Source organism: Myotis myotis, unplaced genomic scaffold (assembly GCF_014108235.1).
Source record: "Myotis myotis isolate mMyoMyo1 unplaced genomic scaffold, mMyoMyo1.p scaffold_m19_p_13, whole genome shotgun sequence".
Classification (NCBI taxonomy): Eukaryota; Metazoa; Chordata; class Mammalia; order Chiroptera; family Vespertilionidae; genus Myotis; species Myotis myotis.
Window position 1 is genome coordinate 55,845,638 of NW_023416317.1, and position 27,989 is coordinate 55,873,626.

Consider the following 27,989-nt stretch of genomic DNA (forward strand, 5'->3'; position numbering starts at 1 on the left):
CCCACTGCTCTGGAAAGAACACAGCTGTGAAACACACAAACACATCAAACCCCAACCAACAAACTCCATGGCTGACGGGAGGCGATGGGGCAGCGGGTGCGGGTTCAGAGCTGTCAGACAGGCTGCGGAGGGAGACAGGCTGTCTTCCCGTGCCCGCTGCTCTCACCTCACCTTGCGGGCTGGCTCAGGGACTGCTCCCTGGGGTGGGTGAGCAATGGGCCAGGCCTGAGCAGAGCGGTTGACAGCAGCAGGACGCTGAGGTGAGAGGAGCCGCACAGCAATCCCAGCTCGCTCACCAGGCGGCCTCACAGAAGACGCCGGGCGTTAAACACAGCGCCCGCCCCATGGCAGGGCCCCCGACAACGGGCTGCATGCGCTGCACAGTCCCACGCAGCACACAGACACGCAGTTTCACACCCAGCCCCACGGAGCTGCACATGTGGATGCAGTCATACGTAGCAATACATGTAAACCCAAACACTGTGCTGTACATGCAGATACAGCCATAACACACAGCTTTATTTATTTATTTTTAATATATTCTTATTGATTTCAGAGAGGAAGGGAGAGAGAGATAGAAACATCAATGATGAGAATCACTGATCGGCTGCCTCCTGCAGGCTCCCTGCTGGGGATCGAGCCTGCAACTTGGGTTTGTGCCCTGACCCTGAATTGAATGTGACCTCCTGGTTCATAGGTTGATGCTCAACCATAGTGCCATGCCAGCTGGGCCATAACACACAGCTTTAAATGTGGACACACATATAGCTGTACACATGGACACAAACATATGGTCATACAGCACGTCATGAATAATAGAGCCACCCCTGAGGCTCGTTCAAGCTGCCCTCTGCCCTGTGTGGACACACACAGCTGTATTCACGCAGACACACAGAAAAAGACAACTGTACATGTCAACACACAACCACACACACAGCGGTCCAGACACAGCCACACACAGAGAGTAGCGTGTGGAAAAAGCCCCCAGTGATGCTCCCAGCAGCCAGCCTCACACCCGGTCACACACAGCCATCCACACGAACACAGCCACCTCCAGCACGTCACACCCTCATGCCCACTGGGCACAGCCTCCCCAGCAGACCCATCCATGGTCACACACAGAATCAAAAGCACGAGCACGTGTACACATGCACACAGGCAGGCACACAGACGCGGGCGGGCACAGCAGGGACACCTCACCTGCGGGGCAGATGCCAGCATGAACACAGGCACACTTGAGCCACAGTCACGAATGCTTCCCTTGCAGGCAGGCAAAGGCAGGCTGTGAGCTCCCCACTCCTGAGCCCGGGGGCACCCTGTGCCCAGTTCCCACACCCCTCATCCTGCTCTCCAGCAGCCTGGGGAACCTCTGGCACTGCTGCAAGGGAGGGGCAGCTGCACTGGGGCCACAGAGCAGGGAGTGGAAGGCCTCCCGAACTCCTGTCTGCCCCCCACCCCAGGGTGCTGTCCCCCTCCTCTTCTTGGGCTGGGGGTGCTCCTGCCCACTCCCTACCTATCTACACAGGGCTCCCCAAGGTAGAACACACACACACAAATGCACAGCACAATCCCAGGTGAAACAATAAAGTCTTTTGCTTTATTCTGGTTCCTGGAAGCTCCAATGTGAATCTGAAAAAAGATGTAACAGAGGCAGCAGCCCCGGGCTGGGGGCAGGGAGCAGTCCCTGCTCCTTTGCCCTGGGAGCCAAGAGGGCAGTGAGGACAGGGCTTAGCTAGAGGCCGGGGTCGAAGTCAGGTCCCCTGAGACCCCTGGCCCTCGCCTGGGCCCGGAAGGTGGAGGAGGAGGAGGCTGAAGAGTCCGGTCCGTTCCTTAGTGACTGCAGCACAGAGGAGGGGGCCACGGGCTACTCCTCGCCTTTTTCAGGGGTACTGAGCACCCTGGGCCACTTGGGAGCACCCAGGGGCTCAGCCTCAGGGCTCAGCCTGGAGTCTCCCAGGGGTCCCTCACCCTCCAGGTCCAGCTCCTCAAAGGATGAGCCGCTGGCGCCCGACTCGCTGTAGCTGTGCTCACTGCGGGTGTCACTGTCGTCCCAGCTGCGGCTGCTCACCCCTGCGGACAGTGTGGCTGCAGAAGTCTCCCGACTGCCAGGACCCACCTCCAGGCTCACAGAACTCGCATCGCTCAGCGTGTCAGCTCCTGGGCCAGGAAGAGGGAGCGCAGGTTAGCCAGAGAGAGGACAGAGCTCGCCCACCAGCCCAGCCACTCAGCCCACACTGTTCATGAATAATAAAGCCAGCCCGGCCCAGGAGGCTCATTCCAGCTGTCCTCTGCCCTCTGCCCTGACCCGCTGCACTGACAGGGCAGAGGGAGCAAGGAGGAAGGGGGGAGGGCAGCCTGCTGCGCACGCCTCTCTCTACCCGAATTAGCCTCAGTTCCCTGCATTCCCACAAAGCCTGCTCCCTCCCCAACAGTCCATTAAGGATTACTGGGCCCTGAGGTGAGGAGCTGAGGGTAGAACAAAGAGACCAATTGATGCCCCCCCCCCCACCCCCATTTCAGGCTTGGGGAGAGGTATGTCCAAGGCCAGGGACTGAATGTTACCCAGAAGGCATGAGGACGGGAGACTGTGCCCCTCCCCCCATGGAGGGCCCCCAAGGAGCAGCCACATGCGGGAAGTCAGCTGGCCCCTGCCTCTGGCCCCTGAGCCTGACCGGAGGAGGCAGCGGCGGTGGGCCGGAGAGCGATGGAGTCCTGAGGAATCCTCTCCTGGCTGTTTGAAGGAGGGTGCTGGGAGGAAGCACTTTGGGGCTCTCTTCTCCTATGCCCGGGTCACCCCAGGGAGGCCCTTACCTACCCCAACCACTGGGGGTTCCTGAGCCACAAAGCAGGAGGGGACCGCGAGAGCACTCTGCTGGCAGCCGGGAGCCCGAGACAGTGCTGCACAGGGCTGGGGGCCCGTCCCCGCAGCCTGCTCCTCCACCCCCATGCGCTCCAGGCAAGCAGCCCTTCATCTGCCCTAAGAGCAACCCCTCAATTCATCGCCCAGATCAGAGGCACTGACCACAGCTGGGGTGGCGAGGAGGGCAAGGCTCAGGCCCACCGTGTGCGGACCCGGACTGAGAGGAAGCTGACAGGCCCTCTCCTGCGTGAGAGGGAGGGGCGGCTGTCCAACATCACAGAAGGTGAGGGGGGCAGCGTCCCCAGATCCTGTCTCCATAGTGATGGAGCCCAGAGCCAGGCGCAGCTGGGACTGCCTGGCATTTGGACTTGGCCTGGAACTCTGATTAAGCCTCAGCTGGAGCCCAGGGTGGGATGGGAATTTGGGGTCTGCCCTCCTTGTCCCCTTGGCCCCAGGAAAATGTCCTCTGGGCCCAGGGCAGAGGTGCAGTGAGCCCTGGACGCACCAGGCTGCTGGCCCAGCGCGTTCTTCTTGCCGGGGCCCCAGTCATGCCTCTCCTGTACAGGCATTCAAGAGGGAGCCCAGGCCACGCCCTGATTTAGGGGTGGTCCCCTCTGACCTGGGTCAAGACTCCAGTTCCTCACTGCTCCTTAAATAATGATGAGCACCCAGGGCTGCAGGCCTGAAAGGAGCTAACGAAGAGGCCCCATTAAATTCTCCTGTTCTTCCCACGCACTGGCTCTCTTGGGACCAGGGCATGGAAACCTCTCCTGCTCCTGGGCTGGGAGTGGTCAGGGAAGGAGCCCAGGGAGCCTGGGATGTGGGGACACTCCTGGCAAAGGAGCACAAGGCAAGGCGTCAACACCGCCTCCCTCCCCAGGGCTGCTGGGGCAGAGACGAAGCTGCCACCTTCACCCCAGGCCCCTCTCCCCCGCTGCCCACAGCCAGCGCAAGGCGATCAAATACGCATCGCCTCCCTGGAGCTGAATAATACATCAATGTAATCACAGGCACAGGCAGCTAATCACCCCTCACCTCCCAGCCCAAGAGGGGCCCAGCAGGGAGGCAGGCGGGACAGGCCAAGCCTTAGGCGGCCAGGCTCCCAACATGCACTGCTATGCAAGTGGCCTGCACCTGGCGTCAGGGCAGACCCTGTCAGAGGGGAGCAGACCCCTGGGCCCCCACACCAGGGAGTGGGCGGGCAGGCTGGTGGGAGGACAGGCCCAGGCGCTAGGGGTGTGGGAGCGCTGGCTGTAGCCAGCTGTAGTGGGTGCCAAGCAGTTCCTGGCAGGTGGTGTTTGGGAGGGAGGTTGGGTAGGTGGGCCAAAAAAAGGGGGAGAGGCACCAGAGGGGGGTCAAAGGAAGGTCAAGGCATGGCCCCTTCCTGCCTGGGGACTGCCTGGGCCCGCTGACCTTGGGCCACATCCTGTGTCCACAGTAAGGGCACGGAGCGTCTGCCAGCACTACAGGAGGGTGGGAGTGCCCCAAGGAGGTAATTAAGCGGCAGATGAAGCTAACTGTGCTGGACGCAGCCCCTAGGGAGTGGACTGCCTCCCACCCCCCCACCCCCAAAGCTCGGGCCTCCCCAGGTGACCTTGGCTGCTGAGGGACCGACAGAGGGAGTGTCCTAAAGGGCATGAAGAGGGACAGCCGCTCCTCCCGCCTGCACCCCTCCCACCGGGGCGGGACCTCCAGGCCCACACGGGGCTCCATATCCATGACCAAGGGTCAGAGCCCGGGACCCTTGGGATGTTCCCAGCAGGTCTCCTCACCCTTGGGGACAGTTCACGGTCATAGAGGTCATGGCAGGAGGGTGGGCTGAGGACCGGCACACATCCTCTGGCCTGCACCTGGGTCTGAGGGCTGGCTCTGCGGGAGGGGCCAGGTACCGAGCCCCTGGCCCCTCTGCACGCTTTCTGGCTGCTCCGCGGTAGGGAGCAAGCGGCCGGCTCTGGGCGGGGCCAGGAACTGGGGGCGGGAGAACACCTGTCCGCTCACCTTCCAGATCCAGTGCCAACCTTTTCCTGGTGAGCCCCCCAGGCCACCAGTGGCGCCTTTCCTGAGCCGCTCAGCCCCTCCCACGCGCATCCAGCTGTCCGTGAGCTGTTTCCAAGGGCACTCCTGCCGCACCGGAAAGGAATCAGGCAGAACCTTGTATCTGGTTGCCAGAGGTAACATGTATGACTCTACACCTACATGGCCCCACGTGTCTGGGAACTGCCAATTCTGCCTGTGGGTCCCGGGTGGGCAGGTCTTCTTCCACCTCGGCCAAGCTTCACCTGGACACCCACAGGCAGCCCACGTGCCTAGAGTGAGGGCTCCAGGCAGGCCCACCTCGCTCCCCTGCCCTTGTACCTGTGCCATCCAGCTGGGCATCACTGGCCTCTGCAGGCCCCCGGCCTTTCCGCTCTGTCTCCTTCACCTCAGGCACATAGAAGTCTCCCTGCCGGGCCAGCGGGCACATGAAATAGATCTGGTCTTGCTGGTAGATCTCCAGCCGAGGGTGGGCACACAGCTTCCGCTCCTGCCAGAGAGGGACAGAAGGAGGAGTGAGCCCGGCATGGCCTCTTGTCCCTGAGTGGCTGCTCTGCCTCGGGACCCAATCTCCCCCAAGTTCCCAACCCCACACTCGGGGGCAGTGGTCCAAGGACCCAGGAGTCCTTGGGACAATACCCTGGACAAGTGCTCAGAGAGCCCAGGAGCCTGTCACTGTGAATCCTGAGTGCAGGGCTGGAACCAGAGGCCGTACCAGGAACCCTGGTCTCGCAGCCACGCAGCCTCACGCCGCCACACAGGGGCCCACGAACCATGGCCTGTGGCACCCAAGCCAAGCCAAGCCCTGACTTGCCAGACTGTCTCTCCCAGGACCCCCTGCCCTGACCTCCTCCCCACCCTGGACCATAGTGACTGACCCACAGAGACAGGAGAGGCCAGTGCCCTGTCCTTACAGACATGTTACTGACAAATCCCGGACAGGGCTCCAGGCCAGCTGAGCCTAAGCCCCTCTTCCAGTCCCGTTGCCCTGCAATTCCAGGTCCATGCCAGCCTGAGACTGTCAGCTGTGGTTGGCTCCCAGACCTTCCTGCTCCCGGGCTCAGAGTGTTACCCGAGGGGGAGGAGCCAGACCCTAGGCTGCAGGGGCAGGCAGGACAAGTAGATCTAACACTGGACATTATTCCAGCTCCCCAGTGGGACCCATGTTCTGAGACAGGCACTCCCCTCCCCTCTGCCTGGACCCAGGCCCCAGGCTCCCCATCCGTCTGTCCCTCGGTGTGGGTGGAAGGGGCACAGACAGATGCCCGAGTGCCCTGAGGCGGGAAACCAGGACAGGGCCAAGTGCATCTGCTCCTGAGCCCGCCCCTCCCTGCGATGGAGCACAGTCACCACTGAGATGACCGGAGGCTCCTGCCCTGCCACTGCTCCCCACCAGTCTTCACAACATGGCTATTTATAGCGCCTGCCGGCTCTCACCACGAGCTCTGAAATGAGCCTTCCACTCAGCAGTAATGAGAGACCCGGTGGCCGGCGGGCAGAACCACTCCAGGACTCCACTTGTCCGCCTGCTGGCCGAGCCCAGGCTGAGGAGCCCCCTCCAATTAAAGCACATGAAGGGGAGAGAGAGGGGGAGTGAGGCTGAAAGTGCCGGGAGGCCTGTGTCCTGCGTCCCCTGCTCAAACGCAGGACAGCCGAGCCCTGACTCCTCCAGGGTCAGTGAAGGAAAGTCATTATTTTTAATAGTTGGAGCCAATCTTTTCTGCCAACCTGGGTGCTCTCTGGGCCATCTCATGGGCCATGCCCCGAGCTCCTCCCACCTCTGAGTACACGGATGGCTGCCTCGCTTCTCCACCCGCCTATACACTCACTGCCCTGGCCCCCAGGAGGAGGCTGAGCAAGGGCACTTCAGGCAGCAGGAGCGACCAGGCTTTGGGACCCTTCCAATACCAGCCCTTGGGGGGCATCTGCCAAACCTGAGCCCCTCTCGGTGAAATGGGCCGTCACCAAGGCCAGGGTGGCTCCTGAAGAAGGTCCCAGTTCCTTCCTGGTAGCCAGAGGGAAGCAAAGGGAAAAGGGCCCCCGGACCCAATCAGGTCATGGCCTTCACCAGCAGCCCCATGCTCTGGGCATTCAAAGGGTCCACAGGGAAATGCCTTAGTGGCCATCAGTCACCTGGTGGCCCGTCTCTAAGGGGCTGTAGACACTGGCTTTTGGGGATGCCCCTGGAACCAGAGCCTGTGCTCACCCAGAAACTCCAAGGATAGTGGAGCCCTACCCCTGCCTACACTCGAGCCTACTTAGCGTCCCTTCAGGAAGTAACGGGGATGTTAAGAGGGAAGAGTGCTCTTCCTACCCTCCTTTCTAAGCTGGGCGCCAGGGTGGGCAGCTCCAGGCAGCCACCTTTGCCACCTGCTCTGCCAGCCCCCTCATTGGCAGGCAGGAGGCAGCTCTGTGGCTGCTCTGCGCATCTGCCTCCGCCAGAGAGCCGGGCTCTGAAGTTGCCTGGCTGTGGACAGCCCTGTTGCCATGGAAACTGCATCCTCCATCCTTGCCGTCGCCTTCATCTCAAAGCCATTGGGGAGAACAGACGAACAAGGGAGACAGAGGAGGGAGAGAAAACTGTGGCCTGGCTACACAGCCCCTCCTTCCCTGCCCAGCCCTCCCTCCTCACAGCATCCCCGTGCAGGAAGCACCAACTGCCCAAGCCTGCCCCAGGCCTCTGGAGGGGCAGCCTCATACCCAAGCCCAGCCACCACCTGGAGACCCCTGGCACTCCCTGTTGGCAGGAGGTGCGAAGCTCATTGAAACCTCATTGACAGCTCAGCCCCAAGTCATTTTAACACATGCTGGGCCTGTCAAAATTCAGACTCAGGGGCTTGAGGAAGGCAAAGGCACAAACTTTCAGCCCAGGCCCACAGGCAAGGGTCGGGCTTAGCAATGTCCCCGCAGCCTCTCTGTCCACTGAGCAGCAGTGAGTCCAGTGGTGGCTGGGGATGGAGGGTGCAGGACAGGACTAGCCACAGGCCCCGTCCCTAAGTGATCGGGCAGGGGACCGGGCCTTTCCCTCCCGGCCTCTGAGGGAAGAGGGGCCGCTCTCAGGTCCTCACTGCTCAGCAGGAGCTGTGGCCCAGGCAGCATGTCCACGAGCTGGTGACTATAGGCAATCAGTGAAGGAAGGAAGGGCAGCTGCTCCCCCTCAGCCAGCCCCTGGGAGCCCTGGGAGAGCAGACTGCCAAGAGCCAAGGACAGGAGGTCAGGGCCATGTTGGCTGGTACTGCTGGGGAAGGGACCTGAAGTCCTCCCGGCCCGGGCACCCCTGCCCACAGCCAGACAGCCAGAGGCTTGAGGACGCGTCACTGGGACATCTGATGAGGCCACCACCCAGGGCAACCCACTCCCACACACAGTCTCAAGGGGCCCGCGGGGCCCTCCACGGTGGGAGAGATGCAGGCTGGCAGGGTGCGTCCCAGCTGACAGAGAACAGCCAGCCAATCAGGCCCAGGCGCCAGCAGGAGCTCCTGGACACGATGCAGGCGCTCTGGTCCCTGAGACTCACCTCCAAGGTTCCCTCCCTCCTGGACTTCCCACAAGCAGAGACAAAGAGGGGCCTGGGCCCCGGGGGGGGTGGTGGTTCCGGGAGACCTCACTTCCCACCCCCCACCCCTGCACTCACACCAGCTCCCTCACCAGGAGCGCTGGCAGACAAGGGAAGGAGCAGGGCACCCAGGCCACCACAGCGCCGCTGCCCAGCTACCTTGGGGACACACCACACTTCCTTGCCTCAGGAGGTGCTCACTGCCGAGTTGGGGGCAAGCATTCAGCTCACGCAGCGTAGGGGTCCTGCAAAGGGGCTAACCTGGCATGCTGGCCAAGGTTTCCCACAGGCCCCACAGTGCCTCCCCTGAAGTTCTTACTGAATTAGAGGAGGGAGGATGGAGGGGAGAGAGAACTACCTGAATTACCCTCATCTGATGGTCTACTTCAGCTAGGGTGGGGGTAGGGGAGGGTAGATGCCACCCCCAGGCAACCTAGAAGCTAAGTCTGCTCAGAGCTAAGTGACCTCAAATCCCCCAAAGGACGAGACATTGGGTGCAGGCCCAGGACTGGGTCACACATCTCCTACATGAGCTCTAGACCCAGGAGGGGATGAGGTCAGCTCCTTCTGGCTCCAGACAACCACAGCCCCTTACCACCTGCCTCAGCGGGGTGAGGGGCCCTGGCCCTCCCTGTTCAGCCTGAGCTGCCCAGTCCTACCCGTCCATCCACACCAGGCTGGGCAGCCACACAGCCAGCACACAGCTGTTGCATCGCACCTGAGGTGGTGGCATCTCCGCACTGGGTGAAGTGAGGCATGCTCATTTTTAATTACAGACACCGACGTGCACCCGCCTGCACGCTGCAGTCCCTGCAAGTGGGGGCTCCAGCCCTGGAGGCCCCTTAGGCAGCTGGTCTGTATCGCACATGCAAAGTGATGCAAAGCGAGGGGGGAGGCGTAGCAGGGCTGCTGCCGGAATGTGGCACGTTGTTATTATTCTGCCCGGGAACTTCTGTCAACATCCCCCTCCCTGACTCCCTCTCCTCCCCACCGGGCCTCCCAGCAGCCTCTGACCAAGAACCTCAGCCTGTGTGTGGGGCCGGCCATGGCAGCAGGGAGAAGCGCTGGTGAGCTCCCTCCCCTCTGCAGCAGGAGGGCCCAAGGCTCTGAAAATGACCAGCAAAGGAGACAGGAGTGCGACCGGCTGCCAGGGAGGGCAGAGAGAGGGCAGGAAGGGGTCGAGACTAGACGGTAGCAGGAGCCTGAGCCTTGGCCTAGCTCCTGACAGATGGGTGGCTTCTCTCTGGATCAATCCCCCAACTGTAAGATAAAGAGATCGAAACAGAGGATCTCAAAAGAAGTGAGGAGTTGGGAAAGATGAATAAAATACCATCACTTACAGATAGGGCAATTGTATACTTGAAAAACCCCAGAAGAATCAATGGAGACACTACCACAAACATCAAGGCCACTAAATTAACAAAAGCACAGCGCCTTTCCTGTGCATTAGCCAGACGGGAAATATAATGGAAGTAAGAGCTGAAGGCTCTTGGGACGGGCTAGCACCTGGTGACCTAGAGCCTGGGAAGACTGAGAAAGGGGAGCGTGAGGGAGTGGGGCGCTCGCTGTGCCTACTGCTGCCACTGCCTGAAACTTTTCATTTTCACCTCAGAGCCTGCAGCGTGCCATGCAATTTACACCTCTGCTCATATTCCTGCACCCGGGGACATGAGGAGGGCCTCAGGGGCGACAGAGACCAGGGTGGGCTGGGGCACCGAGGAGCAGGGGAGGGTGATTTGCTGAGTAGGCGCAGGGGACTCCAGCCCTTAAGCACCCCAGAGCCTGGGTGGCTGGGGCCCCGCATCTCAGCCCTGCTCTGGCTTCCCTGGGCCTGTGTGGAGGAGGACCAGAGGGCCGGGGAACATGTGGGGGAGAGCCCCATAGGGAGATGGGGGCGCAGTCCTGGGACCCCGCCAGTCTCCCTTCCAAAGGTTCGAGGAGAGCCAGGGCAGGCCCACAGCCCCCCAGGACAGCTGACTGACAGCTGCTCGGGGCGGGTGTGTGCAGTCAAGGACCTGGGCCCGCCCCGCCCAGACAAGCCCACGGAACGCTGCTGACTGATTACCCAGCAGCAGGAAGGCTGCTCGGTGCAGATGGGCAGATGGAGCTGTGAAGCCAAGCACCTGGGAGCCAGAGGAGCCAGAAAGTGCCAGAGAGCAAGGACAGGTGGGTGAGTGGGATGGAGAGGAGGGGAGGCGTGGAGGGGGAGGACTGGCAGTGGGGAGGAGGCGGCCCTGGTCTCATCTCAGGTGGCACCTCTGACCACTGGCCCCTCGGGAGCCCTCGCTGGGAGGCCCTCCTGACCCTCAGCAGACAGCGGGCTCTCCTGACCCGAGGGCTCTCTGAAGGGCAGAGCTGCTGGGCTCTCGAGGGCCAGCCCAGCCTCCCCCCGGAATCCCGAGCCTTCTGGAGCCGAGCAGGCTTTTTCCTAAGGCCATCTGCCGGGAGAGGCTGCCTGGGATTGGACTGCCCAGCCCACAGCACACCCAGACGCGCCTCAGCCCCCAGGGTCCTGCAGGGCTGCCAAGCGCACACATCCGAGCTGGTATTTTGAGAGTGGTAGCTCCCACGCCCGCCCCAGCAAAGGCTGGCTTTGTGCTTTCTGTCCTGGGGTAGGGGAGGGGAGAGGGGGAGAGGGGGAAGGGGAGAGGGGGAAGCCAGAGAGGCTGGGGAGCAAGCTCCAGGCCTAGGCTGACAGAGCGGAGAGGCCTGGCCTCCTGTGGGTCCCCCCACATCTTAACATCCAGGGACGGGGCAGGGGGTCTCCCCCTGGTGTGGGGGTGTCTGGGAGTAGAGAGTCTAGTCTGCTCCTCTCGGTTAACTTCTTACCCTCGTTCAGAGCGCGGCTGTGGCCTCTGGTTCCTCCTCCCCACCTTCCCGTGTCAAGTCCTGTTCCTGAGCCTCATCTGCTCAGACGCCCAGGCGCCACCCAGCCTTACCTCCTGGGCCCAGACTCTTGCTCCTCCCGACTCAAGCCACAGTGGGTACACAAGCCATCCCATGTCAGCGCCTCTGCCTGACCTGCCTTTCAGCTGGAGAACACTACCTGTCCTTCAAGGCTCAGCCCCAATGCCACCCCCACCCCCAAGGCTGCTTTGCTGTTCCCTGGAAGCCACCTGCCCTTCCCCATCCACTCCTGCGAGGCAGGGCTAAGCCTGTGGCTGGGGGCTCTGGGGAGAAAGAGTCGGGGCTCGTCACTCGGACCCAGGTCCTGGCGCTGCCGAGTGCCCTCCTCTCTGGGCTGGCCAGGCCGATTCGCAGGTGGCAGCACTGGCAGGGGAGCTGGCCCTGGAGCTGCAGTGAGGGAGCCTGGGAACAGAGCTGCCACCGGCTCCCTCGGGATGGGACACGAGGCTCACAAGGCACCTGCAGCAGCCGCTCTGGGCCGTGTCCGCGGCCACGCCTCCCTTTGTGGTGCCTGCCCTTTGCTCCTGGCTCCCACCGCCTCCCAGACCACGGGCCAGAACCCCGTGGGGAGCAGCACGGCCCTGGCAGTGGGCATCCAGGTGAGGAAGCCCCAACGGGAGTAAGCTTTGGGGTCACCTCTCTCCACATCTGCCACCTTTGCTGAGCTAATGTGGAAGGGCTCCACGTTTTATTTTGAATAAGGGAAGCCCTCTTGACACCCCAGTGCAGTCACTTACCCTCCAAACAGAAGCTCCCAAGGTCATCTGGCCTGAATACCCAGGGGCAGAGCTACTCCCTCCTCCCGGGTCCAGCCGAGGGGCACCTCAACACAGCCTCTAGGCTCCCCAGAGCAGGCTGGGAACTGTGGTCTGGGGTCCCTGCCCACTTTCAAGCTGTGGCAGGACAGCCCATCGACCCAGCTGTCCCTCTTTTGTTACTCATTTAACAGCAGTTACTGAGCATCTTGCTGGGTGCACGCTAAACTAGGACGAGGCATATAAAGAGCTGAGCAAAGTTGGTAGCACGTTGGAGGAGTTGGGTAAGTGGCTTATTGCTCAACTGAAAACCTAATATGCAAATGAGGTCTGTCGGCCGCTTACTGCACTCTCCAGTTCCTCTCCCATTCTACGGAGAAAGAGCCGGTGTCTGACCTCCAGGGCCTGTCGACTTCCCCGGCCAACCAGCCTCCCCTCGGACAACGCCCTGAGCCAGGCCCAGAGCTCAGGGACCTCTCCCAGACACTCCCACACGGGTCCAGGCCGCTCGTCCAGTCTGCTCCATGCGCCTGCCCTTCTTGTGAAGACGGTTCCACCCTGCGGTGAACCTGGGGGCCTTTTCCAGTGTCTGGGCTGACACCTGGGCCGCATTTCCTCTGTGGCCTTGCAATTTCAAGGAGGCCCGGCCCCTCTTACAGCTAACAGATCCCCTCCCACGGTCAGGGAGTGCTCTCCCCGCCCTCAGTGGATGAGCAGCCTGACGAAGCGGGCATCTCCCACAGGCTGGCAGTCATGCTGCACACAGCGCTCACGAGGCCCGTGGTTTCCACGAGGAAAGCTTAGCCTGCTGGGCTGCCGGGCTGCTGGGCTGGGGAAGGCGGCTGGAGAGCCAGGGCTGTCACAAGGACCACAAAGCTGCGATCCAGCCATCCTCCCAGAACCCCCGAGACCTGACGAATGATTCTCTCTGGGTTCCTTACAGTGACCCCCAGGGCCCTCGCTGTCCCACGGGACCAGTCCTGCCCCAGGCTCGCCCCCCCGGGACAGCCAGGGCTTCTGAGACCTTCCCCGCCACCCTGCCTCCTCCTGAAATAGAAGCTCCTGCCATTCCACATGAAGCACCTCCATGACCCAGCTTTAGATCCAGAGAGAAGTCAGAGAGGCGGAGAACAAGAAGGCTGTGCGTGTGTGTGTGCGCGCACGCAAACTCACGCTCTCTCTCTCTCTCTCACACACACACACACACACACACACACACTCGTGCGCACACGCTTAAAGGCAGCCAGCTGTCAGGGTTGAGAGTCAGAAGAGCCAGAGACTCATTAGCAGCCTCCTTTCCCTGGTCCCAGAGCAGCGGGATGCGGGCAGGCGTGGGAGGGAGCCTTCTATTCTCTTCTGTCTCCGGGGCCGAGAGACACAGGACCACCCCGTCCACTGCGGGCTGAGACCAAAAGCAGAGCCAGCCCCTTCCTCACCTGTCACCTGGCTATGTCCCCAAGACACCAGGCCAGGCCTCCAGAACCCAGCACAGCACCTGGGCCACACCTCCCTGTGGGCAGCCTGGCATCTCTCCCAGCTGGCAGCCAGACCCAGATGCCTCAGACATCACTGGAGAAGCCTCCTGCTCCCCCTCTCCCCCGGCTTCCCCGTCCCAGGCAGGAAAGAGGATGGTACTGCCCACCCCCCTGCTCCAGCCCCACTCCAGGAGAACCAAACCCAGAGCACAGCTGACAGGCTCCCACAGGGGGAAGAGGGGGCAGCATCGGAGGAGGGAGGAGGAAGAGCTTTCATCAAAGAGGTGACGTCAAAACCAGGCAACCTGTGAAGCTGTCAGGGGCCGGGAAATTTGGACAAAAGCGTCTAAAAATAAACCCCAAACCAGGAAAAGGCTTTGGTGGCAGAGGTGCTCGCCACCACGCCACATGCCACGCAGCCTGTTATGAGCTCTGGACCCAGAAAGCCTCTTCCCAGAGGTGGGCTGCAGGTGGCCCTTGAGGTGGAGGATGACACAGACAGAACTGGAGGCCTGGTGAGACCCCACCCAGGAGACATGCTAGGGTAGTGATGGCGAACCTTTTGAGCTCGGCGTGTCAGCATTTTGAAAAACCCTAACGTAACTCTGGTGCCGTGTCACATATAGAAATTTTTGATATTTGCAACCATAGTAAAACAAAGTTTGTATTTTTGATATTTATTTTATATATTTAAATGCCATTTACCAAAGAAAAATCAACCAAAAAAATGAGTTCGCGTGTCACCTCTGACACGCGTGTCATAGGTTCGCCATGACTGTGCTAGGGCCTTGGGCACTGATGTCTCCCTTTCTGCCCTCCCCACCAGCCAGGCCCCCAGCTCCTGCCTCACCCTGACCCTCAACCTCCAGCCCACTCCACCAGGCAAGCCCATCCTCCCCAGCCTCTCGGCTACCAGCCCAGCTCCCAAAGGAAACCTGTGTGCTGCCTCCTGCCACACAGCCCTCCTGCTGCTCCTTTCTTGACCACCAAGGCCATGGCTGGTCGACCAGGCTCCATTCCCAGACTGCCCCCTTGGCCCGGCGACCAGGCCCCATTCCCACAAGGTCTTGGGCATCGAGAAGAGATGCCAGCAGCCTCTGCCCATCTTCCCGTTCCACAGGCACCTGCCTCACAGGACCCCAGGGTGCTGCCCTCCCAGCACTCCCTTTCCTCTCAGCTGCCAAGTCCCCCCTGGCTGCACCCACCGCCCCCAACACACACGCCAGGCCTGTCTCACCTTGATGTAGGCATCCAGGGCAGGATGGACGCGGCGGGTGGCCAGCCAGATGGACAGGGCGGTGGTGTAGGGGAAGGTGGCTGTCACCACATGGCTGGGTGCCGGGAAGGAGAACACCTTGAAGCCAAATTTCTGGTAGAGCTGGATGAGCTCGGAGGAGGGTGACTCCTCGCCTTCACTCAGAATGCTGCCCACTGCACAGCGGCACTTCTCGGGGGGCACCTGGGGAGGGAGAGCAGGGGTGTCTGTGTTGAGCAAAGGAAGGAGGTCCTCAGACCTGGGTTCTGTGCCAGCTCAGGCCTGGCGGAACCACCAGCTCCAAGAGACCATGCAGCCCCCGGCACCAGGACAAAGAGCACTGCTTTTCTGCTGGGACCCGTTCATGGCCCCGGCCTGTGGCATCCGCTTCAGTCACTGACCACCCCTTCAGTCATTCCTCCAGAAGCACGCCAGGCCCTGTGCTGGCTGTAGGGGGCGACAGGCAGCAAGAGCGCGTGGAACTATGGGTTGCTGATGAGACTGTGGGAGAGCCCGAGCCCCGTTCCCTCAGGCCTCCAGGCCTCCTCTCAGCCCACGCCCCATCCAAGGCCCTGCCCCTTCCTGGCCAGGCCAGAGATGGCTGGTCCCCCTCCAAGTCTCCCTGGGCCCCCAGGACCACCATTCCACTCTGCTCCCCTCCTGCCTCCCACCAACCCCAGCCAGGTGGGTGCCTGTGTGAGTCCCTGACACTTCCCAGGCCTGACTCCAGGCCTACAAGGCCCAGCACTGGCTTCTCCTCCTGCCACTTGTCTGTACCAGCCCTCCCAGAGGTTATATACGTTTCTGAATCAAAGAGACTAACCACAGACTGCGTGCTCTCAATCCGGGTTTTCCTTGGTCCCCGGATGCACAGGGCCCACTGACCCCTAAATTTAAACTCCACCTCCACTTGCTCCTCTCCCCAGCCCACCTCCTCAGCACCGTGAAGTCCCTGTCACCTGTTCTCGCCTCTGCCCTCCTTCTGGCCTTTCCAAGCCCTGTCAACAAGCCCCTGGGGTCCCTCAGCTCTGCTCTGCCTTTCTGCTCTGGCCACCCCAGCCTGTCCTTGGCGGCTCACTTTGCCTGGCACTTGGGCACCGACTCCAGGCTCTCACCTCTATGCAGTCCCTGGGGGTCACTCCAGCTCCCCGTGGCTCTGGTCCCTTGCTGCCACTTGAATCCCAGGGCATTAGGCCTGGCTCAGGGCTTTAGTGGCAGGAAACATGGTACAGTGGTCAGGACCACATCTCTGGAAAGAGGCAGGCCTGGGCGTGAGTCCTGAGTCGTGTGATTCCAGACAAGTTCCTTGGTTTCCTGGAGCCCACTCCCTTGATCTCTACGCACAGAACTGTCCTATTAAACCAGGGGTCCACAAACTGCGGCCCGCGGGTATCCGGCCCGCTCGGTGTTTCTGCCGCTGCTGTCCGTCCTGCTTAGCAGCCGATGCGTCCCGCCCGCAGTGCGCATGTGTGGAACGTCTGAGGGACAGTGAACTGGCCCCGTTTAAAAAATTTGAGGACCTCTGTATTAAACACTTTGCATGAGGCCCTAGGCTGGGCCAGCGCTCAGCAGATGCGCCATAACTGCTGTCGGTATTAGCAGCTAGGACACAGGCCAAGTAAGTGACCCTTGGCCTAGAATGCCCATCCACCCAACCTCTGAGCACGTACCCCCCCCCCCTCCAGGTCCACACGTCCCTCAGGGTGCCTTGGGTGGCCCAGCGGCACCCGCCCCCCACGTCAGCCCCCACGCCAGCACTTTGCTGTAAACTCCTCACATCAAGTCTGAGCCCGAGGCTCCTCCCACCCCGCCAGGCAGGGTGCCGGAGATCACTGCAGTTCCAACTCTTGTCTCTAGATGGTGCCACGGCCCCACTTCACACCCTAAGACGAGGCAGGCCCGAAAGACTGGAGGTTCGGCAGGGTCAGTGCCTGCTGCATAGCCCACCTTCCCATTCCTGACCCTAGCAGCCTAGCGGGACAAAAGAAAGATCCAATGTAAGTTACATGGACATTTGGACAGGAGGTCACTTCATCTCGCACAATCCCTGGCCCGCCTGGGTTTGGGACCGAGGGTCTTTTCTGGGATCACTTCAGCAGCTCAACATCCTCCTCAGTCCCCAAAAGGCACCAGAACATGTGACAACCCCGCTTAGCTAGAACGCTCACGGTTCCCCATTCCCCTCCAGGATGAAACCCAGGCCCAGCATGCAAGGCCATCTCAGTGGCCCACACAACATGCCCAGAATTGCCCGCACACTCACTGGCACCATTTCTGCATCCCGAGGTGCCCTCAGGGCCCAGAACCCAGTTGGGCAGGTGCCCACTGCATGTCTGAGTAGCAGGAGGGACAAACCCAGGCTCTGGCCCAGCTCACCTGCCAGCCTCCTCTCGCACCCACCCCCGCACAGGCCCACAGCCCTAGCATTTGCAACTCCCCAAACATGCCGTGCCCTCCCGTGCTTCCTGCCTCTGCGTAAGCCACTTCCTCTGCCTGGAATGTCCTTCCTCGTCCTACTCCAGAGTCCCTTCTCCTGAGAAACTGCTGCTCACCCTTTAGCTCAACTCTCCTCCTCAAAGCATTCCATTGCTCCCGCCCAGCAGTCCCTCTTCTGATCCCAGATGCCTGTGAGGGTCCCAGCTGGTGTGGCTCAGTGGATGGAGCGTCGGCCTGCGGACTGAAGGGTCCCAGGTTCAATTCTGGTCAAGGGCATATGCCCAGGTTGCGGGCTCGATCCCCAGTAGGGGGTGTGCAGGAGGCAGCTAATCAATGATTCTCTCATCATTGATGTCTCTTCTCTCCCTCTCTCTTCCTCTCTGAAATCAATAAAAATATTTCTTCAAAAAAGATAAGAAAAAAAGGAGGAACTCCGCTCACAGGTCAGTAAAGCAGCTGGTAAGGAGACGAGGCTCCCGAAATCCTGGAGGCGTCTGGGGCACAGGTGCTCCCTTCCTGCCTGAGCATCCCCTCAATTCCACCAGTGAGGACACTTGCTGCCCCTCCCCTGCCCTGGCCAGTGACTCAGATGCTATTCAGCAAGCTCACCTCCTGCTAAGGAGCCCCAGACTGAGCTGGGTCTGGGAGGAAGCTGAACCGGCACCAGCAAGGAGGTGAGACAGGCCCTAAGACAAGCTGGGAAGTGGCAGGGCTGGTCTCAGAGCAGGGGGGCTCCCGGGGCTCCCTGGGCTCCCAGGCAAGCCAGGCCCGCCTCCAGGGGTATGGCCACTGAGGTGGTAAAGAGCTCAGAAGGTGGGAATGTCCTGGTGGAGAGAAACCCCACCCACCTGAGGGAGCCTAGGCTTGCCAATTCCACCTGTCTGCTCCCTTCCTCCCCGTCCCAGTCATTTCTCTGGGTACCTGTGCCCAGAAGAAGAGCTGGGCCACAACTAGCACCAGCAAGGAGCACACCAGGGAGAGGGATACAGGGTAGTGGGACCCAGCACTTTGGGTGAAGGTAGGCCCATTCGGAATCCGTCCTGAAAGCAAGACTAGCAGAGGCTCTCCTCTGGGCTGTGAGGCCCCCTGAGTCCTAGTATGTGAGATGGGGCAAGGGGGTCCTGCCTGAAACCTAAAGCTTCCGGGTCCCAGCCGGCCCCACTGCCCCTTCTGGAGAGGCCTCCCGGGGCCCTGAGAGGCGAGAGTGAAGAGAGGCTCCCGAGGGACCTCACTGTGCTGGAAACTGGACAAGATCGATTATCTTCCAAGAACCAGGATGGAAAATGATGTCCCCTGGCTCAGGCCAAACCCAGGCCCTGGGTTCAACAGAATGGCCAGGCCCAGGCCCACACCTGCATAACCTCACTGTCTGCCATTCGCAGGCCCAGAGGGCTGCCTGACTCCTCCCTGGCTAGCCGACCCGGCCCAGAGCTGCCCCAAGTAGGAAGAGCAGGAGCAGGCCCCTTCATTTGCCCGGGTGCCCCCAGCGGAACAGAGCAGCCGCACCTGCCCATGGCTGGAGGCTGAACAGTGGACTCACTTACCCTCCTGAGTCCTACAGGCCAACACACCAAGCCCCGCAGGCCCCACCTCCCTGGGCACTAGCCAGGAAGGACCTGGGCAATGCCAACCCCAGGTCAGAGGAGAGGACCTGTACTTCAGGCTGAGGGGAGCAGAGTCAGCAGGATGCCCATCTCCAGAGTGGGATCAGGTGCTTTCTGGGAACTCCCACCTAGAAGTCTTCCAGGGCATTGTTCACCCCCAAGCACAATCCTAATACCAGGTGTACCTGACAAGGTGCTCACCACCCGCCCAGTTGCTGTCTTCCACGCATCAGCTCCTTATCTAAACAGCACTGTGTTGCCCTAGCCGGCTTGGCTCAGTGGATAGAGCGTCAGCCTGTGGACTGAAGGGTCCCAGGTTCGATTCTAGCCAAGGGCACATGCCTGGGTTGCAGGCTCGATCCCCAGGAGGAGGTATGCAGGAGGCAGCCGATCAATGATCCTCTCTCATCATTGATGTTTCTATCTCTCTCTCCTTCTCTCTTCCACTCTGAAATCAATAAAGAAATACATTTAAAAAATAAATAAATAAACAGCACTGTGCAGTAGACACTGTTGCCAACACTGTTTCTGAGACCCAGAGAGCAAAGCTATTCAGCAGAGGTCACACAGCCAGGCAGCGATGGAGTCAGGATTCGAACTCAGGCAGACCAGCTCCAGGCCTGTGCTAACAAGCCACAGCCACTGAGAAGCCTGAGGAATAGGCCCAGGCTAGGGATGGCTTCGCCTTGCGCTGCGCCTCCTCACATGCCCAGGCGGCTTGCAGAGGGCAAGGCCAGAGGGAAGTACAAAGTCCAGAGGCACAGGCCCTCAGAGGCAGGGGCGGGTTCCAGGAGTGCTAGGCACCTACGAGGGCTGCGGACTGGCCTTGTCCTTCTTATTTAGCCCCTAGAAACACCCACCCTGAGGCAGGGATTCTCAGAGACCCACAGGCTCGCCCAGCACAGCTGGCAGAGGGGAAGCCTTGATTCAGACCCAAGAGGACAAGCCCCAAGTCCGCGCCTGCTGTACCTCGCCTCTCCCCCTTCCAAAGGCAGCTCTGCCGCCCTCCCAGGGCTGCCCACATCGTTAACCAGCAGCGGAGCAAAGGCCTGACTCCATCTGAAGAAAATCATCACAGGGTACCTGGTAGGGCATGGCCTGAGCCCTCAGGAAACGCCAGCCCAACCCACATTCCCACTACCTGTGGTGAGGGGTCAAACCTGGGAAATCCCACTCCCTCACACCTTCCCAGGCTCCCTGTGACCTTGGTGCCCCCTCCTCCCCCCACCCCCCACCTCCCACCCAGAAGCTCTGCCAGCCTCAGCCCCTGCAGACCCGGAGACCAGGCTGACCCTCAGTGGCCCGGGGAGAAGGACCTTCAGTGGCAGTCTAGCTACTAAAGGCAGAACCCAAGCGCAACCAGTTCCCCCACCCACTCCATGCCTGGGGCAAGGGCAAGCACCCCTCCCAGGCCTTGGCCAGGTACTGAACCAGCCGCCCCACCTGCCTCAGCCAGGCTCCCCCAAGGGCAGCAGGCAGGTTGCTTAAACCCCAAACATAGCAGTGAAGGTGACAGCAGCAAAGGGTGGGGCAGGAGGCGGACTGGAGGGCCAGGCTGGCAGACAGGACAGACCCATGGTCACAGTGACAGCAGCCCAGCCACTAGGGCCTGTCCACGGATCAGAGATGGGCAGGATCAAGTGAGGTTCTCGAAGGCCTCCCAGCTCCATCCCCCTCCCCTACACCAAGGCTCCCCAGAAAGGAGAGGGCCATCTAGGAGACTGCCAGGGTCTGCCCACTTCTTGCCAGTGCTCCCTCTTTCCTCCCCCAACCTCCACCAAGACCCTCAGGGATGGAGAACAGAATATCCTTCCTCCTGCCCATAAGAACCACTGGCTCAGTCCTTGCAGCTCCTCCCACCTGGAACTCCAGGATACAGGCTGACTGATATGCATACATTAACCACCCTACCTACCTACCTACCTGCTGATCTCTAGGATACATATGCTCCAGCAGCCTCTGATATGAATGTGTCCGCAGCAATCGCCATGATCTTGCCTTGACGGTGCCCTTTCCTGTTACTTCCTGGGTCTATAGCCAGACCAGGTGAGGCCTGTCTGGGAACCAGCCTCCCCGTGGCCAGCTGAGGCCTGGAAGGGGCGTGGCTAGGGAGCTGTCAGTGGCTTAGGGGGTGGGCAGCTGTCAGGGTTCAGGCAGGTGGCCGCCTCTCAGCGGGTCACTCACTGCCCGACTGACTGTCAGAGCCTGAAATAGTCTCCCTTCCTCCCCACGTTCACAGAGACGTGGGTCTGGCTCCCGCTGGGCTGAGCTGGGGAGGGAGAAAGAGGGGATGGGACACTCACACAGCTCAGCCGACAGCCCATCCCTTCCTTCCCTGAACCACAACATGCAGGGCCCCGCGCTGGCCACTGCTGGGGGCGGGGGCGGGGGGTGGGCAACCGGGGAGCAGAAAGCTTGGATTCCTAGGCTCCCTTAGGACCGGATGGGGCCTCTCGTCCAGGCTCCCGACACCCTCCACTGAGAGGGTCTGGGGGCGGGGCTCCTTGGTCCCCATAGTGCCCAGTGCCCAGCAGAGTGGCACAATATTTGTTGGTTAGAAGCAAAAAAGTATGAGTGACCTGAGTGAGAGAGGTGCCTCAACTCCTGCCACCTCCTCTGCAGTCTCCTCTGCGGCCTCAGGTCCCACAGACAGCCATGAACTCCTAGAGGTCCGGGGTTCCCCAAAGCTTCTGGGATCTCTGCCAGCTCCCCGAGTAGGTGAGGACTAAGTGTCAGGATGTGACCCAACTCCGAATGGGGATGCAGGTACCCTAGAGTGACCCAGGCCTGGCGGGGACAGGACCAGAGGGGCCACTCTGACCTATACGTTCATCCTCTGGCCTGGTCACCAGGACTCAGCCTAAGCGCTCAGCACACCTCATTAGCATGCGTGTCTTTTCCACCCTTTTTTATTGTTGCTGTGAAATATCTGTTGAGGGCCAGGTGCTGGGGTGAATGCCTCACCTATGCCACTTAATTTATCCCTTGCCAGCCTACCTATGAAGGCAGGTATTTTAACACTCCTCTGCAGATGAGGAAGTGGAGACTCAGAGAGGTTATGAAAAGCCCAAGATCACACACCAGAATCCTGAAATGCTGGCCTCGAGGCTATCTACCCAGGCGATATTCCCAGGCCGTGGTCCCCAAACTGGCACCCAAGTCAGGCTGCACCCACTAACCCCGGTGGCCCACAGGGTCTACCACGCTTCCAGGAAGCTGTATGGTGGACTGTGTGGTGGAAGCAGTGGCTGGGTCAGGAGGCTCAGTGGAGAGTGCCACGTGCCAGGGTTCCTCTATCTCACTTTTCCCTGGACCAGCCCCAGCGCAGACCCCAGGGAACCTGCTGCCTCAGCCACTCCCCCTCCTGGAATGAGCCCCTCCGAGACCCGAGGCAAAGTGCTGCTTCGGGAACAGGTGGGAAGCCACAGGACGCTCCCCCCCCCGCTCCCCCCCCAGGCCTTACAGAGGCCGACTGGGCCAGGGGTGGAAGGGGCAGGGACTTACACAAGAGACCGCTGCAGGGCTGGGGTCGGGCACCCTGCCCAGGAGCTTTCCACGGGCCGGCCCCATCTCACTTGGGTCCCAGTGCTTTCGACTCCCACTTACTGCCATCACCCAGCTGTGTGACCTCAAAACCTTAATGTCTACTCACCCCTCACCAGAGCCCAGCCCAGTATCCTCCATGGCCTCTCTGCCTCATCTCCTTCCTTCCTCCACCTGCCACCCAGTAGCTTCCTAAATCGCAGATGGCAAACTGTGCTGCACCTTTCCTGCCTCCCACTGCCTGGCCCATAAACCTTCTGCCTCTTTCTCCACTCCCCGGCTGGGTCCTGCCACACTTCCCGGTCACCTATGTCTGCAGGCCCTGGCTGCTGCGGTTCCCTTAGCCACGAGGCCCTTCCTGGCAGAGCAAAATCCCACTCGGGCAGAAGGCCCAGCTGAAAGCTAGCACCTCTCTGAGCCTCCCTGGAAGACGTGAGGCACCCTCCTCCAAACCCACAGCTCTAAGTTCTGTGGGCACCGAGCACAGTGCCTTGTTGGAGATTCATTTGTGTGAACCTGACTCGCCAACCGCATGAAGCTTCCTGAGGGCGGGGCCCCATCTGCTCATCTCCAGGGTGCGGGTGTAGAGCAGAAGCAGGCACAGAGAGAGCCAGCACACCCTTGTTTTGACTGAATGCCCCAGTGAGGCCTGGTCAGGAGACAATGGGTAGGCTGTGGGCCTTGCCCACGTGAGCTCTCCAGGCGAGGAAACCAGAGCCGGGGATTCCAAATGCCTGGTTTGCCGAGGCTCAGAGCTGGAGGCTGAAGAGCCCTTCGCAGGGGTGCCAGCCCATGCAGCTGTGGCACCACCCCTGCATTGCAGGAGGCCACATTGGTGAGCCCTGACTCACCGCAGGCTGTACGTACAGCTGGACGCCCACAGGGTGCCAGTGATGCCGGCTTAATCTCTGACCCCAGCATCTTAGACATTCTGGGCAGCTCACTTGGCTCCACTTGCCCCCAAGGCCCTCTCCAAACCAGGCAGCTTGACATTCAAAGCGATGCCTTATAAACAGGTCAGGGGTCGCCAGAAAGACGCGGGGTGGGGGGTGGGATTCCAAGTCCCAGGCCCAGAGCCTACCCCCTCAGACCTTGAGAACCTGCCGCCACAGCAGGAGAGCTGAAAAAGGGAAGGCACAGAAATACCACAAAATGACCCCAAACTGAGGGCAGGATCTGAAAGGCCTGGCCTTACAGCACTGGCCGCACATGGGGGTGAAAGAAGGAGGGACACCAAGAGGAGGAGGCAGCGGATGAAAGCCTGGCTAGGGCCTCCTACTGGGATGTCCCCTGCACTGCGAGGTCCATAGGTAGCCTTAACCCCGGGGGACGGGACCTGGGCAAGAGGAAACCAGCACACACTCCTAGGAGGGAACAGAAGTCCAGGCTAAATCTGGAGGGAGCTTTGAGCTCAGAGAGGAGGGGTTTGCAAGGCCAACTCAAACATTTTCCCACCACTTCCTTAGACACTAAAATGCCCCTCCCCCAACAAGCCCTGCCCCATGCCCGTCCACGGGGCAGAAGTCCAGTCGGGGCCCAGAAGGCTCCTTACCATGTGTGGGTTGTCATAGTAGACGGCGATGGAGCGGAGCCTGGGGCAGACACTGCAGCTCTCCGTGAAAAGCCGCCCTGTCTCGCTGTAGGGCCCCACGTGGAACTTGTAGGCCACAGTGACATTGCGGAAGGGGGGTGAGCCGGCACTCACTGCTACCCCAGCCAGCAGCCCTGAGTACCTGGCGAAGGCCAGCAGAGTCAGCAGCAGCAGCAGAGTCAGGCCCCCAATGAGGCCCAGCAGTAGCAGGTCCGACATGGCTCTGTGCTCCCGACGCCGCACCCCAAGGCAGCTGCAAAGGAGACAGGAGAGAGAGGCTGGTAGCCTGCTCTGACCAGAGTGCCCACCTGCCCGCCAGCCTGTTCTGGCCCAACCCCAGCCCTGCCTTGGGTGCTCTGACCCAGGAGGAGGAGTGGCCAGAGGTGTTTACACATGGAGTGACCTAGAAGGGAGCTACAAAGGATGACTGAAGCCACAGGCCTCCTTATTTCTTAACCACAATCACTGAGGCTCTCGGGGCTGCTGTGCCTGTCAGCTGGCAGCCTTGGTCATACTGGGGAGACTGAGTCATAGAGGGCCCAAGAGTGAGTCAGCCAGGGACATACTCCCAGCCCTGACCAGCCTCGTCTGAGACGGACCAGACCTCAGCCAGCCTGCCCTTCCCCCACATGGCCTCTTCCTTCCCCCAGCTAAGCCAACTACCTGCCCAGCCTCCCCAAGCCTCATGGACCACTGCCAGAGAGAGGACAAGCAAGTGCCAGGGGCCAAACACTTATTAACAAACAAGGAAACCACGAGGAACAAACGGGGGGGGGGGGGGGGCAGGGATTTGCCACAGAAAGAGACTCTCCTAGGAAATTCTCCTCTGCTAAGCACATCTGGCCTGAGGAATCTTGCTATCCAGCAAGCTCACCCATCCAGAACTAGAGGACACCAGATCAAAACAACCAAAATTCAGGCTACGCTTCCCAGGCTTGAGCCACCAGTGCTTACAAGTTTCAGCCCACTTTTTCAGCTTATAGATTAGAAACCGCCAGGAGGAGGAGGAGGAGGAAAAGGCTGCTGGAAGTGGAGACACACAACAGGGAGAAGCAACAGTTACTCATCCCTGGCCTGAGCGGTTCATCCCATGGAAGGGGAGTGCTGGCCTGGCGGGGGAGGAGGGGAACCACACCTGGGGCCCCTGTCCCTTCCCACCCCAGCATCTCCAAGTGTTTAGAATTTAATTTTTATGGTTCTGATCTCCCGTACCAGGTAGTTCATAGAAAGGCATCTTGGGAGGGTGTGTGTGGCCGCCTCTTGTTTCCTTTTTGTGTGTATGTCACTTATCTGACAATTCTCCCTCCTCCCCACTGGCCTTCCCCCGTTCCTCCTATTCCTATAACACAAACAATAAAGACATTCACTTCACGGGGGGGGGGGGGGGGGGCGCGCACAGGAAAAGCAAACCATCCGGGAACAGGCCCATGGGCGCCACAGAAGCTGGCGTGTGCGCCCTTCAAGGCAGACGGCCCAGCCCGCCACCCCGGGGGGGGGGGGCATGTGACCCCAAATATTTAAAATTTAAAAGTTTTGGGCGCGCTGAACATAAACACTTGAACCCAATGGGAAACCTAGCTCTATGGAATAACTGGTTCCCTGTGGGCTCTGTCTGTCAAAACCTTTTGCTGAAATACTGTCTTTGGAGTCAACGTGCACACAGAACGTCGAAGCCCCTGGTGTCTTGGCGCAGAGGTGTCTCCCACTGGGGTTCACACCCATGGGGTCCTGCCCCTACAGCCGCACCCTCCTCTGGACGCAATTCCCTGTCCTGCTCAACTGGCCCTGGTCAGTTTTGCTCCTCCGTTTTCTTTGATGGTGCTGGTGATGATGATGGTGATGGATCGCCCACAAAGTACTTAACTAGATGCCAGGCATTGTCTACGTGTTAAAACGCGGCTGCTTCCTTAATCCTCTGGACGGCTTAGGACGTCAGTGGTTAGAGAGGAAGACACTTGCCCGAGGCCACACAGGTGCCAAACAGACCGGGACCACAATGCAGGCGGAGGGCGGGCGCCAGCAGCCTCATGCCTCCTTTCCCACTTTCCCTGTCCTCCCTGGTGACAGGCTTTCCAGAAAGGCCCACGCGTTTCACCCACACTGGGCATCTCGGAGGCCCAGGCTCTGGGCTGGGCGCTGTGTCCCCTCGCCCAGCTGCCTTGGGAGTGACCAGCCCCCTGTCCGACCTTCCCTCTGGGCTGCACGCTCCCTGTCCCCTCCAGGAACGTAGTTCGCACCTTTCTCTTCCTCTCGCGTCCTGAAGGCTCAGAAAAGGGGGGACAGGAGCCTGAGGGCCCAGAGCTGCCATCAGCCCGGGAAGGGCAGGCGGGGGAGCAAGTGACCGAGGAGGGGGGGCGGGGGCGCGGCGGGGGGCTCACCGGGAAAGCCAGGCTCCCTTTCAGCGGCTCATGGCATTCAGCGTGGCTGGGACGCGGCGCTCCGTGCTAGGGGCAGAGAGGGGAGAGGCGCTGAGCCGGAAAGCCAAGACCACCGGCGCCCCCAGCAGAACCGCGCCCCTCGTCACAGGGCTGCGGCCTCGCCACCACGTCCCCTTCGGGAAATCGGAAGCCAGGCTCGGCCTCACCAAGTCCACGGCCCCAGGGCCCCGCTCCGGCCCCGGAACAGCTCCTGCCGCAGACCCTGGGCAGGCTGGGGCCCACCCGAGCCTCTGGGGGGTCGCCTCCCCGGTGCTGGGGTGCCAGGCGGCGGTGCCGCGCGGGCTTCCTGGAGCCGCTCACGTGCGGCGCGCTGGCCCGTGAAGGGCCCCGTCGTGGGCGCGGCGGGCCGGGCTGCGAGGGCCTCGGGCTCCGGGCGCCCCCTCTGCCCCGCCCCTTTCTCCTCGGCCTCGACCGCAGGGGACCCCAGGCACCCCTGCAACTTCAGGGGCGCCGAAGTTGGCAGCCCAGGCGGCGGGCTCGGGGGACGGGGCGGAGTTAAAGTGCGGCTCCTGCCTCCGTCCCCCACCCACCCCTCCGCTCCGCTGCCTCGGGACGGGCCCGGACCGGAGCCGAGACCGGGGCGGCCGGGGGCGCAGGGCTGGCCCAAGGTCGCGTCCGGGCCCTCGGACCCGACCGGGACCAGTGGTCAGGGAGTCGAGGTGCAAAGAGCGGCCTGGGCCGCGGGGGTCACGGAGGGGGCCGCGCCCGGGCAGACGGAGGTCCCAGGCCCCCGGCGCGCGGGAGGCGGCCCGGCGGGAACGCGCTCCCCCGGCCCGGCCTCACCTCAGCGGCCACCCGCCGCGGACGCCGACGCGCAGGCGGCTCCGGGTTCGGTCGCGGAGCCTGCGCGCGCCCGCCTCGCACGCTCGCTCCGCCCCCTCTCGCGGCGGGACGTGGCCGTGGTCGTGGGCGCGTGCGCGCGGGGCCGGAGGGCGGCGGCCTGCCCCTCCGCGTCTCCACGGCAACGAGCGTGCGTCTGTCCTCGAGAGCTGTCAGGGGGCGGGGCGCCCGGCACCTTCCTGCCTCCCGCACCCGGCGGGGCTCGCGAGGGCACCAAGACGGCGCGGCCCCAGGCGCGAAGGGAAGGCTGCCGGGTGGGCCGCGATGGGGAGCCAGGCTGGGGTCCGGGAAGCCGAGGTTTCCGGCATTTTTGCCACTTTCTCTCACTGAGGTTTCCCGACAGACCTGGGACCAGAGCAAGGCAGGGCCACTTGCTCCCGTCTTAGAGCGGAGTAAACTGAGGCCCGATCTGAGCTCAAGGAAGAAGCTGGAGCCACCCTCCGACAGCACACATATCAGCTTCCTGCCTCCAACTCCACTGCACTCCACCCACCACCCAAAGCACAGGGGGACCTGTCCCCCAGCCAACATGCCAGGACAGTCCTAGGGGTGAGGATACCGAGTAACAAAAAACCAAGGCTCCATCCCCCGGGGAGCTCGCCAGGGCCACGCCCCCTCGCAGGCTCCCTCCTCCTGGCCCTGGACGCAGCTGGGGGAGGCTGGTCTGCCCTCAGCGGAGCGTGTACCAGGTAACT

At 61.4% G+C, this 27,989-nt stretch overlaps 1 protein-coding gene across 4 annotated transcripts; it reads right to left on the reverse strand.

Annotated features, from left to right (window-relative positions):
* Nucleotides 1-1,575: 1,575 nt before the first annotated feature.
* TEX264 (testis expressed 264, ER-phagy receptor) lies at nt 1,576-27,840 on the reverse strand. 4 transcript variants are annotated; one of them, XM_036333421.1, is made up of 6 exons: nt 27,238-27,350; nt 26,395-26,460; nt 23,978-24,269; nt 14,825-15,046; nt 5,216-5,384; nt 1,576-2,157 (listed from the first exon to the last, which is right to left on the reverse strand). In XM_036333421.1, the coding sequence occupies exons 3-6, from the start codon at nt 24,233-24,235 to the stop codon at nt 1,865-1,867; spliced, it is 942 nt and encodes a 313-aa protein (XP_036189314.1). In that variant the 5' UTR covers nt 24,236-24,269; nt 26,395-26,460; nt 27,238-27,350; the 3' UTR covers nt 1,576-1,864. The 4 variants fall into 4 exon arrangements, with proteins under 4 accessions (XP_036189314.1, XP_036189315.1, XP_036189313.1 ...); XM_036333422.1 differs by lacking the exon at nt 26,395-26,460 and having other exon boundaries at nt 27,238-27,332; XM_036333420.1 differs by lacking the exons at nt 23,978-24,269; nt 26,395-26,460 and having other exon boundaries at nt 27,238-27,840.
* Between the last annotated feature and the right edge of the window lie 149 nt (nt 27,841-27,989).

Coding starts and splice junctions, on each gene's coding strand:
- TEX264 (XM_036333420.1), bottom strand. CDS start 27,825: ATGTTGGCTGGGGGACAGGTCCCCCTGTGCTTTGGGTGGTGGGTGGAG. Junction 15,047..27,237: donor CGCGGCGGGTGGCCGCTGAG/GTGAGGCCGGGC, acceptor CTCCCTCCCCAG/GTGCCCCCCGAGAAGTGCCG. Junction 2,158..5,215: donor TGCCCAGCTGGATGGCACAG/GTACAAGGGCAG, acceptor TTCCTGGCCCAG/GAGCTGACACGCTGAGCGAT.